Raw genomic sequence first — 14304 nt, 5'->3', positions numbered from 1 at the left:
GAACTAAATGTAAAAATAAAAGCTACCAGAAAGATTTTTCCAAAAATAAGTTCCTTTGATACAAAGTATATCCATTAGAAATGAAATAAAAAATGATTTCAACTTTTTTAGACAAGGAGACTGGGAGATGGCTGCTTTAGGCATTTAAGGTGAAGCTTCTGAAAAACTTAAAACTTTGCATAAAATACAATAATTACTCACCATTAGGATTAATATTATCCAAAACCTTCTGTGTTTCATCATCTGTTAGGTGGATTCCTATAGCATTTAAATTTTGCTGAATGTCAGAAACGGTTTTAGGATCACTTTTACGAATGTTGACATTGTAAAATTTATTTTTATCCTCTGGAAAGAGATAATTACTTTTCAGCTGGAGAGTAACAAAAAATTTAGGAATAGAAGAAAGCCTACTCAACCTGAAAAGAAAACTCTACAGCTGACATCATGCTTGGTACCGAAACACTAAGTGGTTTCTTCTAAAATCACAAACAAAAACTTAAAATTCTCACCACCTCTATTCAGCATTATTCTGGAGATGGTGGCCATAGCAAGGGACTTACAAAGACATAAAAGGTTGAAAAATAAGACAAAAACTTACCTTTATTAATACATGAGGATCATGGTAGAAACTAGAGAATTTAAAACATCAACTAAAATTACAATTTAGTAAAATTATAGAGTTCCAGGTCAATATAAAAGTTGTATTTCTGTCTAGCAGCAACAGAAAAATAGATGCTATAATTTCATAATAATTTATATAGCTGGAAGAGGAGCTGTGGCTCAAATGGTAGAGCATTTGCCTTGAGCTGAAGAGCTCAGGGACAACACTCAGGCCCAGAGTTCAAGCCCCAAGACCAACAAAAAAAAGAAAAGAAAGAAAGAAAAGCAAAAGCTCAGGGAGAGAGGGTCAGTGCCTAGGTCCAAGCCCCAGAACTTGCACAAAAAACAAAAAACCATAAAAGATGTTCATCAAGCAGGGGGGTGGGGTTGGGGGGCGGAGATGGGAAGCGATGGGAAGGGGAAACAAAGGAGAAGGCAACAATGCTTGATAAGAAATGTACTCATTACCTTGCCCATGTAATTGTAACTCCTCTGTACGGTATTTTCACACACACACACACACACACACACACACAAAAAGATGTTCATCAAGTCCCTTCCACTAGTTTTGCCAAAAGGGTGTGTGTGTGTGTGTGTGCTTGTGTGTGTGTGTGTGTGTGTGTGTGTACACGCACTGGTTTAAAAAGTTTAAAAATTATTTCCTTTATGAATGCTAAATAATCTGAGAATGCTAAGTGACAGTGGCTCATGCCTGGAATCCTAGCTACTCAGGAGGCCGAGATTTGAGGATCAAAGTTTGAAGTTAGCCCAAACAGGAAAGTCCATGAGACTCTTACCTCCAATTAACCACCACAAAAGCCAAAAATGGAGGGATGGTTCAAGAGGTAGAATACCATCCTTGAGTAAAAACCTAAGAGACAGTGCCCAGGCCCCAAGTTCAAAACCCAGTACCACACACACACACACACACACACACACACACACATCAAGTCATTTTCTAGCATTATCAAATAAAAAGCTAATCATAATTTTAAGTTTGGGTTCAGCTTAGCAATAGATGTCTCATAAAATGTTATATAAAAATTGAATCTTGCGCCGGGCGCTGGTGGCTCACGCCTATAATCCTAGCTACTCAGGAGGCTGAGATCTGAGGATCGCGGTTCAAAGCCAGCCCGGGCAGGAGAGACCGTGAGACGCCTATCTCCAATAAACCACCAGAAAACCGGAAGTGGTGCTGTAGCTCAAGTGGTAGAGCGCTCGCCTTGAGCTGAAGAGCTGAGGGACAGCGCCCAGGCCCAGAGTTCAAGCCCCACTACCGACAAAAAAAAAAAAAAAAATTGAATCTTGCTTGATCTTCATATTGCTTCTTATCTATTCTTCAACTATCTAATCTCATACTATTTTAATGTGTAAACCATCACTTGTCTTTCTAGATGTGCACATTATATACATATTAAATAAAACTCACCTGAGGCTTTTGGAATTGTCAGCGAATCTTCAAACTTAGTTATAATTTCGTGAGTAGAAACCTTGCCATCTTCTGTAATACAAAGCAAATTTTAGATCAATGAAATAATTAGTTTTTGTTGTTGTTGTTGTTGTTTGGCAGTACTTAGTGTTTGAACTCAGGGCCTCACACTTATGAGGCTGGTGTAATACCACTGAGCCACACTTTCAGCACTGTCCTTCATTGGTTATTTTTAGAATAAGTTCTTATTTCTTACTTAGGTATACCTCTAAACCAAAATCCTCTTCCTGTCATTGCCATCACTGGGATTACACTCATTCCTGAGACACTGCATCCAGATTCCCTCCATGCAAACAATCTCTCTAACTTTGTTGCCCATACCAGCCTGACAGCTTGATCTTCCCAATCACAGCCTCCCATATGGACTTGCCATGCCAGGCATGCCCACTGAGTCTAGGTATGGTTTGTTTGTTTTGTTTGGGTCCGGTCATGGGGCCTGAACTCTGGGACTGGGCGCTGTCACTCAGCTCTTCAGCTCAAGGCTAGCGCTCTACCACTTGAGCCACAGCACCACTTCCGGCTTTTTTCTTTTTGCTTATGTGGTGCTGAGGAATCGAACCCAGGGCCTCATGCATGCAAGGCAAGCACTCTACCACTGAGCCACCTTCCCAGACCGTTGGTATGGTTTGAAATAGGATCTCATAAGCTTTCCTGTCCCTGCTGGCCTTGAATTATGGTTCTCCTATTCTCAGTCTCCCAAATAGCTAGTATTACAGGTTCAAGTCACTCTGGTTGGCATGTTTTTAAATTAGTTGATAAATCTGAAGCTAACAAGCAAGTTATAAAAATTGCTACAAGCTTAGAAGTCAGCCTTGAGGGGCTGAGTTCGATTCCTTAGCACCACATAACCAGAAAAAAAAAGCCGTAAGTGGGGCTATGGCTCAAGTGGTAGAGTGGTAGCCTTGAGCTGAAGAGCTGAGGGACAGCGTTCAGGCCCAAAGTTCAGGCCCATGACCGGACCCCCCCCCAAAAAAAAGAAGTTAGCCTTGATTACTTCTTTCCTCTTATTTCTTATATAAACAGAATTATCAGCTTGTCTTTGTTCCTAATACTTACTGAATGTATTGCATTACCTAACTCCTGTGGTATTAAAATAGCATCCTTTAAAAGCCTATAACCCCAATCTCATCCTTTCCATTTATTTCCCACAATTGGGTAAAGAAGATCTGTATCTTAAAAAACAAATCTGATCACCCCTATAAACACAATCCTTCTGTAGCTTCCACTTGTCTACTACAGACTAAATTAACACTGTCAGTCAGTTACCCATGGTTCACGCTTGTAATGCCAGCTAGATTTGAGGACTGTCAGGCTGAGCAGGATAGTCCTTAAGAGATACCTCCAATTAACCACCAAAAAGCTGGAAGTAGTTCAAGTGGTAGAGTGCTAGACTTGAGCAAAAAGCTCAGAGACAGAACCAGGCACTAAACTTAAGCCTCAGGACTGGCATAAAACAAAACAAGGAGCCCCCAACAAGAAACAGCCTGGAATCAGAAGGATTCACTGCCAAATTCTATCAGGCCTCCTAAAGAACAAACACCAGTGCTCCTATAAAATAGAAAAGGGATGAATACTAGCAAACCCATTCTATGAAGCTACTGTTAGAATGATACCAAAACCAGATTAGGACACAACAAAAAAGAAAACTATAGATCAATCTCCTTCATACAAATAAGTATAAAATATCAAAATAAAATATGTGCAAATGAATTCAACAACATATCAAAAAGACCCCACATTGTAAGCAAAACTGGTTTAATTCCAAGGATACAAGGTTTAACACATAATACAAATCAATAAGCACAATACAGCTCATAAACACAGTTAAGGACACATATCCTCTCAATGGTTGTAGAAAATATCTGTAACAAAATTCACCATTTCTTAGTGATAATAATCCCGAAGAAACTAAAAATAGAAGGCACATACCTCAATAAAATGAAGCATATGTATGGGCAAATCTATAGCAACCTGGTACTAAATGGGAAAAAAGGAAAGCATTTCTTCTAAAATCAATCTCTACTACAAAAAAAGTCTACAAAGTAGAAAAAAAGTTTTCAAAGCTGGGTGTTGATGGCTCACACCTGTAATCCTACCTACTCAGAAGGCTGAGATCTGAAAATCATGGTTCGAAGTAGGCCCATGCATGAAAGTCTATGAGACCCTTATCTCCAATTAGCTACCTGAAAACTGGAAGTAGCACTGTAATTCAAAGTAGTAGAACACTAATCCTGAGCAAAAAGAGCCCAGGACAGGACTCAGGCCCTGAGTTCCAGCCCCACAACCAACAAAACTAAAACTAAAAATAATAATTCATCTGTTTATATGACAAGGAAGTAATACTTAGAATACATAAAGAGATCATAAAACTAAACATTAAAAGAACAAATGACCCAATTAATAAGTTGCCAAGCTAATTCAACAGTTTCAAACAAAGGACAAATGCTAAATAAGCACATAAAATTTTCACCATCATTAGCCATAAAAGAAATGCAAATCAATTCTTCATTGAAATTCCATCTCACCCTAGTCAGAGATACTATCAACAAGGTAACAAATAACTACAAATGATGATGATGCAGGAGTTGGAGAATAGTGAGGAACTCCTTTACACTGTTGGTGAGAATAAATTAGTATTGTCATTATAGGAATCAGTGTGGAGGTTCCTCAAAAAAACAAAAATACAAAAAGCATAAAATCCTACTACAGCCAGGCTCATGCCTGTAATCCTAGCTACTCAGGAGGCTGAGATCTGAGGATCACGGTTCAAATTCAGCCCAGGCAGGAAAAGTCTGTGAGACTCTTTTTTTAAAAAAAAAATTTTATTGTCAAGGTGATGAACAGAGGGGTTACAGTTACATAAGTAAGGTACATTTCTTGTCAAACTTGTTACATTTTTAACAACTGCAATTTCTTAAATACTTAGATACTTTTTATTAGTTAGCTTCTGTCAGATTAAAAACAAAATACAGGCTAGGTGCTGGTGGCTCACGCCTGTAATCCTAGCACTCAGGAGGCTGAGGTCTGAGGATCATAGTTCAAAGCCAGCCCAGGGAAAGAAAGTCCTATTATTATTATTGTGAAAATACTGTACAGAGGGGTTACAATTACATGGGCAAGATAATGAGTACATTTCTTATCAAGCATTATAACCTCCTCCTTTGTTTCCCCTTCCCATCCCTTCCCCCCACTCAATCCTCCTTCCTCCCCCCACCAAAGTTGTAAAGTTTGTTTTCGACATAACAACTTGTACGTCTCATTGTTGCAATGGGTCCACCTGTATCCCTATTTAAACGATTTGTTTTTTCCCTTCCCCTCCACAAATTATACCGACATCAAATACAGTGAAAGCACGGGCTATACTGTGGGAGAGGGACATACAAAGCAACAAAGAAATAATCTTATAAATGTGTTAGAAACAATCGCATGAAAGAAAAAAAACATTTGAATACATATCTTAGGGTTCATTTCCCTAACATCTTATCTCCAATAAACCACTAGAAAACTGGAAGTGGCGCTGTGGCTCAAGCGGTAGAGCAGTCACCTTTAGCTGAAGAGCTGAGGGACAGTGCCCGAGCCCAAGCCTACTACACCATTCTTGGTCATATACTCAAAGGAAAATAAGACAACATACTATAAAGATACCTGCATACCCATATTTATTGCAGTAGTATTCACAATAACCAAGTTATGCAATCAGACCAGATGCCCATCAACAGATGAATGCACTTTAAAGCACAGTAAATACACATAATGGAGTATTATTTAGGCAAAAAAGAAAATGAAATTGTCATTTTCATAAAAATAGATGGGACTAGGGATCATCCTATTAAGCAAGATAAGCCAGATTTGGAAAAAAATAAACACTATGTGTTTTCTTAGAATCTAGATAAAAGAACAAGGAGGAGGAGGAAGAGGAGGAGAGGAAGGGATGACTATCATTTGGGGCAAATGATAAAATATATCATATATTTTATATGATATATATTATATATATGATATATAAAATATATCATATGTATTCATGAAAAGATCATAATGAAGCTCATATAAAAATTTGTAAGGAAGTTTTTTTAAGGGGAGAGTTAGGAGGAAAGAAAGTAAGAGTAATAAAAGGTGTGAATATGATCAAAAAGTATTATATGCATGTATGGAAATAGCACAATGAAACCCCTCACATTATGTATTATTTTCCATTACCAAGAAATTTTAAAATTTTAATGCATTGAAACTATTAACCATATTCAGGTAAATTTCTTAATATTTCAGTAAGTACAACATTAGCTGTATCAAGGTCATCCTTCACTAATAATGTCTTGATGTCAGAGACATCAACAAGGTCATCTTGAAGAATTTGGGTAATAGCTAAGAGTAGCTCTATAGCTGCAAAAAGAGTAAAATCAAATGTTTCAATAGCAGAGACAAGATATATTCCTCATTACTTAATAGTCTCCATTTGCATCTGGTAATAGAACTTATGGGGAGCTATTAATATAGTTTTTTGGGGGGGGAATCCGGTCATGGGGCCTGAACTCTGGGCCTGGGCGCTCTCCCTCAGCTCTTCAGCTCAAGGCTAGCATTGTACCACTTGAGCCACAGCGCCACTTCCGGCTTTTTTCTTTTTGCTTATGTGGTGCTGAGGAATCGAACCCAAGGCCTCAGGCATGCAAGGCAAGTGCTCTACCACTGAGCCAACTTCCCAGCCCTTAATACAGTTTTAAAACAAGAATATATAAATCCTCAAAGAAACAACTATCCAATAAATAAGTGGGCTAAAGACTTAAAGAAAAACTTCTCTGAAGAAGAAAGAAGGATGGCCAATAGACACATGAAGAAATGCTCAACATCCCTAGCCATAAAAGAAATGCAAATCAAAACAACATTGAGATATCACCTCACTCCAGTTAGAATGGCAAAAATCAAGAACTCTAACAACAACAGATGCTGGAGGGGATGTGAACAGAAGGGAACCTTACTGCATTGTTGGTGGGAGTGTAAACTTGTTCAACCACTTTGGAAAGCAGTATGGAGGTTCCTCAAAAGACTTCACATAGAGCTCCCCTGTGACCCAGCAATCCCACTTTTGGGCATTTACCCTAATGTTTACAAACAAGACCACACTAAAGCTACCAGCACAACTATGTTTATTGCAGCATTATTTACCATAGCTAAGATATGGAACCAACCCAGATGCCCCTCAGTAGATGAATGGATCAAGAAAATGTGGTATATATACACAATGGAATTCTAAGCCTCCATCAGAAAGAATGACATTGCCCCATTTGTTAGGAAATGGAAAAACTTGGAAAAAATTATATTAAGTGAAGTAAGCCAGGCCCAAAGAAACATAGGTCCCATGGTTTCCCTCATTTGCAATATCTAGTATATGTATGAGTCAAGCGGAAAAGGTCAGATAATGTGATGTTAGGAAAATGAACCCTTAGATATGTATTTTAATGTTTTTTTCTTTCATGCATTTGTTTCTAACGCATTTATAAGATTATCTCTTTGTTGCTTTGTATGTCCCTCCCCCACAGTATAACCCCTGCTTTCACTATATTTTATGTCAGTATAACTTGTGGAGGAGATGGGGAAAAACAAGTCATTTAAGGATACAGGTCGACCTGTTGCAACAATGAGAAGTACAAGTTGTCATGTCGAAAACGAGCTTTACAACGTTGGTGTGGTGGGGGGGGGAGAGGGAGGGGGGAGGATTGGGGGGGGAGGCTGGGAAGGGATGTGAAGGGTAAACAAAGGAGGAGGCTGCAATGCTTGATAAGAAATGTACGCATTATCCTGCCCATGTAATTGTAACCCCTCTGTACAGTATGTTCCCCCCAAAAAATTAAATTTAATTTAAAAAAGAAACAAGAATATATAATAGCTAACAATTAAGAACTAAGTGCTAGATATAGCCCAAGAATTTTTACTTTATTTATTTGGTCTTATCATAGTACCAAAGTAGACATTATTATCATTTTTCAGAAGAAGAAATTGAGATTAGCAAGATTAAGTAACCTACTAAAGACTACATTGTTAATTAGGTGGGCATGCTCAGGATTCAAATCCAAAGCTCAAGCTCTTAACCACTGTGCCTTTCAACTAAACACATAAAAGTAGTCAGACTTTATCCCTTGGGTCATTTAACACTCAGTTGTGGCTTCTGAAACCATTTTGAACTGGTATGACACTGACTCCAACGTTAAGAAAAAATCTATTTTGCTGCTCCCCATATCTTGCATAGCTATAGCTAGCTAGACACCATCTTGAGAGGAGGCCTGTTTTTTTAGGTTGAGCTACTCTGGGATCTGAAAACAAGAAAAATTACAAGTCAGGGAGCCTGAGGGCATCTTCTCACAGTGTCTAGGTGGGCACAGACATGAGAGGTGGTCATAGTGTAGAGGAGGATCATAAATAGAGCCAATGAGATTTTTACACAGAAGGCATTTTGTACTGTCAAGGATGTGGGAGTCAGAGACTCTGCTCTTTATAGAAAGGAACTGCACTGTTGCCTGTGGATCACTTAAGAGATCAAAAGTTCCTAGCCCCTGTCCATGGCCAACAGATTACTTGGCCACTGGAGCTGCCTCCTGAGTGTGGCTTGCTGCCAGGTGGGACTGAGAGGTCTGACGCCAGGGTCAGTAGATCACTGTTTTTCCAGCTTTCTCCCTCTTACCAGGCAGTTTAGTACTTTATTGGGTGAAATCTGAAAACTCCGAGACTAGCTGACCAAGTTCCAGCAATCCTCAGTTCTGTTACAGTGTAGATCTCAGTGCTGTTTGCTTCCTTCACTCTTGTGCACTTGAGGGATGTGTATGTCTACCACTCCTGGTATGTCTATTAAGTAACACTAGCAAATCAAGACCCTAAGTTCAAATAAACTCTAGTTTTGCCAAAAGAAGATAAAGGAGGAAGGAAGAGGTGATATTGGAGAACTGAAGGGATATTGAAGGAGGAAGAAGAGGAGAAAGATGAGGAGAAAGAGAAAGAGGAGAAAAAGGAGAAAGGAAGGAAGAAAAGAAGGAAGGGAGGGAAAGAGGAAGGAGAGGAATGGGCATTGAAGCCACTATCCATAGTTAATCTGCTTCAGTCACTGGAAATCATTATGGCTTTCTGAACAAAGATATGTTCAAAATGATATTTGAGTTAGATAATTCTTAAATGAATCTTTTTGGGTTTTTTTGGCCAGTTCTGAGGCTTGAACTCAGGGCCTGGGCTCTGTCCCTGAGTTGCTTTTGCTCAAGGCTAGCACTCTACCACTTGAGCCACAGCACCACTTCCAGCTTTTTCTGTTTATATGGTAATGAGAAATTGAACCCAGAGCTTCCTGCATGCTAGACTAGCACTCTACCACTAAGCCACATTCCCAGCTGATTCATATATAATTGATAAGCATACAAGATGCATTTCCTATTTTGTGAAAACAATTTTTTTTTTTTTTGCCGGTCATGGGGCCTGAACTCTGGGTCTGGGCGCTGTCCCTCAGCTCTTCAGCTCAAGGCGAGCGCTCTATCACTGGAGCCACAGCACCACTTCCGGCTTTTTCTGTTTATGTGGTGCTGAGGAATCGAACCCAGGGCCTCATGCTTGCAAGGCATACACTCTACCGCTGAGCTACCTTCCCAGCCCCATGAAAACAATTTTTTGAATGAAAGAAATTCTTATTTAAAAGTTAAAAACTCTTTTCAATTCAAAAGATAGAAAACAGCAAGTCACCTTGAAGCAGATTTGAGAAGGGCCACCCTAAGATAGAAAAACCATACAGCATATAGAAACCCAGGAAGAGACTAGGTTATTCAACAGATAGAGCACAGGTAAAAGAAGAATCTTGCTGAGTACTGGTGGCTCATACCTGTAATCCTAGCTACTCCAGAGGCTGAGATCTGAGGCTAATGGTTCAAAGCCAGCCAGGGCAGGAAAGTCTGTGAGATTCTTATCTGCAATTAACTACCAGAAAACCAGAAGTGGAGCTGTAGCTTAAAGTGGTATAGTGCTAGTCTTGAGCAAAAAAAGCACCCATGCTCAGTTCAAGCCCCACAATTGACAAAAAAATAAACAAAAAAGAAGAATTTCTAATCCTTTATTGTTGAAATTCAAAGGTAAGGAGTATGTTAGAGAAGGTTAGGGCAAAGGTAGAAAAAAACAGAATGAGAGGCCTCACTACTGATCCAAGCCAGCAAGAGAAAAGATGGCCCAGATACAGTACTCAGGTCCTGAGTTCAAGTCCCAGGACCAACACACACACACACACACACACACACACACACACACACACACACAGGCTAAAACCCCCAAGACCTCTGCCAATCTAGATCGCACATTTTTTGTATGAACTACACAAATGTTACTTGTTACATGGCACCTTCTGTAGGCAGCCAAAATCAAGCATGGATGTTCAAGTATTGGAGAGTTCAGTGGAGTATGAACCTCATTTTAGCCTTGTACTTCCCTAAACATATCTCTCTGCATATGTATAACCCCTATAGCCAAGAGGGACCATTGTTCTCACCCAAATTAAAATATAAAACAATCTGTACTGATCCTTCTAATTTTTCATCTATATCATATCTGATTCATTTATCGTCAACCTGAAAATTAAGTCATATATGTGTGAATATACATATAAATGTATAAATGTATATACTTACATATGTATATATGTATATATTTCCATATTCTGAAAAATGTGGCATTATACAGGTCACTTGGGAAAAATACCATGGTATCATAATAGAACTATATTCCTTCTACTAATAATTATTACTTTTTTTTTTTTTTTGGTCAGTTGTGGAGCTTGAACTCTAGGCCTGGGGGCTATCCCTGAGCTCTTCAGCTCAAGGCTAGTGCTCTACCACTTGTGCCACAGTGCCACTTCCAGCCTTTTCTGTTTATATGGTGCTGAGGAATCGAACCCAGGGCCTCATGCATGTGCGGCAAGCACTCTATCACTGAGCCACCATCCCAGCCCCATACTACTAATTTTTTTTTGGTCCATCGTGGGGTTTGAACTCTGGGCCTGGACGCTGTCCCTGTGCTCTTCAGCTCAAGGCGAGCACTCTACCACTTGAGCCACAGAGCCACTTCCAGTTTTCTAGTGGTTTATTGGAGATAAGAGTCTCATAGACTTTCCTGCCCAGGCTGGCTTTGAACCGCAGTCCTCAGATCTCAGCCTCCTGAGTAGCTAGGATTACAGGTGTGAGCCACTGGCGCCTGGCCACTAATAATTATTTTTAAAGCTACTAAGAACAAAAAAAAAAATTCAATCCCTCTTATCAAAAAGTTTCCAGCAGCTAGGTGTGGTAACATATGCCTATAATCCCAGTGACTCCCTTAAATTAAGGCAGGAAGTTTGCAAGTTTTAGGGCAGACTGGTCAAAATCAACAATACCTTATCTCAAAAGCAGTATTTTTTTAAGGGGGCCTAAGGTATAGCTCAAATGATATAGATATAGTGTTTGCCTAGCAAACCCAGGTTCTGGGTTCAGTACCACACACAAAAAACAGTTTTCTGTAAGTTTCTTGATGAAAGAGACTGAATTTGTAATCTGTATAAACAAAATTTTAACGCATGATTGTCAACAGTGCTGTGAGAAAAAAATACATAAGAAAGTATAGAAGTACTGAGAAGGTTAACTGAGTTTTCTCACTTCATTTAGTGAGTAATGAACTCAGAAGAAAGTGTCATAGAACATGACATAATATTTGAGCCAGGCTGGGTGCTGGTAGCTCATGCCTGTAATCCTAGCTACTCAAGAGGCTGAGATCTGAGGATAGTGGTTCAAAGCCAGTCTGGGCAGGAAAAATCCATGAGACTCTATCTCTAATAAACTTCTCAGAAAAGAAACTGGAAGTGTTGCAGTGAATCAAGTGGCAGAACACTAGCCTTGAACACAAAGACGCTCAAGGACAGTGCCCAGGCCCTGAGTTCAAGTCCCAGAACTGGCAAAAAGAAAAGGGAAAAGAAAAAGAAAGAAAGGAAAAGAAGAAGAAAAATCTGAACCAAGTTTGTCAGTTTATCTGACAGGAAATGTATACCAATAAAATAGCACACAAAAACAGATGGAACCAAGAACAAATTGAGCCAGTTTTAATTATAAGTTGTAGTATGGCTATACAAATACAGAAGTAATAAATAAGAAGCTAAAACGATAACACAGTTATCAGTTAATATTTATAAATTATCATAAGATATTTGGAACAATATCAGTAAATGTAAGTGTGAGCTATTAATAATAGCTATTTTTTTTAGTATGAAAAGAACCAGGATTGTGCTGCTTTCTAGAGATGCAACAGTCCTTGACCCAACAATACTACACTATAGCATAACTACTGTGAAACACAAAGTATAAGCAAAGGGAGTCAGGAGAGAATATCTCAAGAAATGGAAAGATTGAGAGTAAAAGAAAAGGGAGTATCTACAGAATTGGGAAAAAATGGAGTTGAATGTTCATAATAATGGCACAGAGCTAGGACATACAGAAATTTCATCTTTAAATATCTGATTACTATTTGGAAATAATAATCTACCTGAAGTGCCCAGGGTAGATTAGGAATGCAGTTAGTACTTGACAATGATCTGAAAAAAATAAAAGCCTCTTATTTGGAATTTTTCTCATTTGGAAAGTTCTTACTCACCATTCATCTCCGACAACTTCAGATTTGAAGGTACAGCCTCATTTCTAAAATCTGAAAATTTAGAGACAGAGACAATACAATGAAGAATGGCATCTTGACATCAGCAAGTTTGGAAGGAAAAGCAACAATTAAAACTTCTTTTCTCATTCACATTTATCCCTGGGGTTCCCTCCTTTGAAATCTTACCTGGCTGAAAGGAGACTGATAGAGGGAGTAAAACTGATTCAAACATATTAAAGACATGTATAGAATCATAGTAACGGAGTTGTTAAATCTTCCTCAGTCTCTCAAACTATCAAGATTTTCTTACTCATCTTTCTCATTCCTAAAGCCCCTCTGTGGTCGCCACCAATTCCTTAAATGTGACAGTTTCTAATGGCATTGGTACTTCCTTTCTCTCTCACTTTGTTTTCGTAAACTCGCCATCTGAATAATTACCTGTGTCTAACTCTCCTTACCTACCCAGCTAACTACTATCTAATCCTGGAATTTTTCCTAAGGGCAAACTGCACTTGCATTCATTTATCCTACATGCTTCCTACAGAGATGCAAACTGATACTGAGATCTATTTGAGGGATAATCATTAGAAATAAAATCTATTTGTCTACATTAACCTTTTTGTAGTTAACAAACAGTTGTAACTCACAGCTAGTCCAGATGTTACCTTGTAACAAATGGAGGTTAAAATACAGATAAATTAACTTTTGTCTAAGTAAGATAAACAAAACAACTAAACTATTAAAAATACTTTTAATAGGATCAAGGGATTTTTAGAAATAACTCTAAAACAGTAATTTTTTTGAACTTCAGCGTTAATCAATATTTTGTTCAAGATAACTATTTGGGGAGGTGGTGCTGTAATATAAATAGCAGAGTATTTAGCAGCATCTCTTGCCACTGCTAAGTAGATGCTAGTAATCCTTCCTCATCTGCCCTAATAACCAAAACTGTCTCCAGACATTGACAAATATTCATTGTCATTTTTTGACAAAATTAAACTTATAGGAAAGACATGCATAAGATATATCTGAGGTGAGAGTGTAGACAGATCAAGTAAATTGTTTGAAAATTGACATACAACACTAGCCATTGTCTAGATAAACAAAACCAATATTAAGAGCACTATAAAGCATATAATAGTAAAAGTATTAACTTTGGAATAAAATTACTCTAGCAACAGACATCAATTGAATAACATACCACAACATTCAGAAATATTTTGAGATCAGTTTGGCAATTCAGGTTATGAGATTACCCAGACATTTAACAACAATAATTTCTATGGATTTAACATAGGTGTAGTACTAAATATGATCCATAGCAAACTGGTTCAATAAGTTCATGGTGTTCTTTTGGTGATAAATAAGAAATTTCTAATTAATACTTGGTAAAGTAATTTGAAATCCTCAGATCAAAATTTAGAAGAACAACATCAAATATTCAAACTAAAAAGCCTACATCTGAGGTTCCTTAATTTAAAAAAAAAATAAAGTAAAATTTTTAAAAATGTTTATTACAGGGTGTGATTGTCTGCTCCAAGTCGTTAAGTATTTCTTGACGAGTATCATCAGTAAAATAA

At 38.2% G+C, this 14304-nt stretch overlaps 1 protein-coding gene across 1 annotated transcript in view; it reads right to left on the bottom strand.

Annotated features, from left to right (window-relative positions):
• Positions 1 to 1958: 1958 nt before the first annotated feature.
• The window catches only part of Efcab13 (EF-hand calcium binding domain 13), a 48258-nt gene continuing 35912 nt past the window's right edge, over positions 1959 to 14304 (bottom strand). Inside the window, 3 exon segments of the mRNA XM_042674177.1 lie at positions 1959 to 2101; positions 6329 to 6472; positions 12725 to 12775. Of these exon segments, the coding sequence (XP_042530111.1) occupies positions 1959 to 2101; positions 6329 to 6472; positions 12725 to 12775 (338 nt within the window).

The sequence above is a fragment of the Dipodomys spectabilis genome, unplaced genomic scaffold, assembly GCF_019054845.1.
Source record: "Dipodomys spectabilis isolate Male_0828 unplaced genomic scaffold, ASM1905484v1 ptg000018l, whole genome shotgun sequence".
Classification (NCBI taxonomy): domain Eukaryota; kingdom Metazoa; phylum Chordata; class Mammalia; order Rodentia; family Heteromyidae; genus Dipodomys; species Dipodomys spectabilis.
The sequence above is the reverse complement of the archived record's forward strand: the minus strand, read 5'-3'. Positions and strand labels throughout refer to the sequence as shown.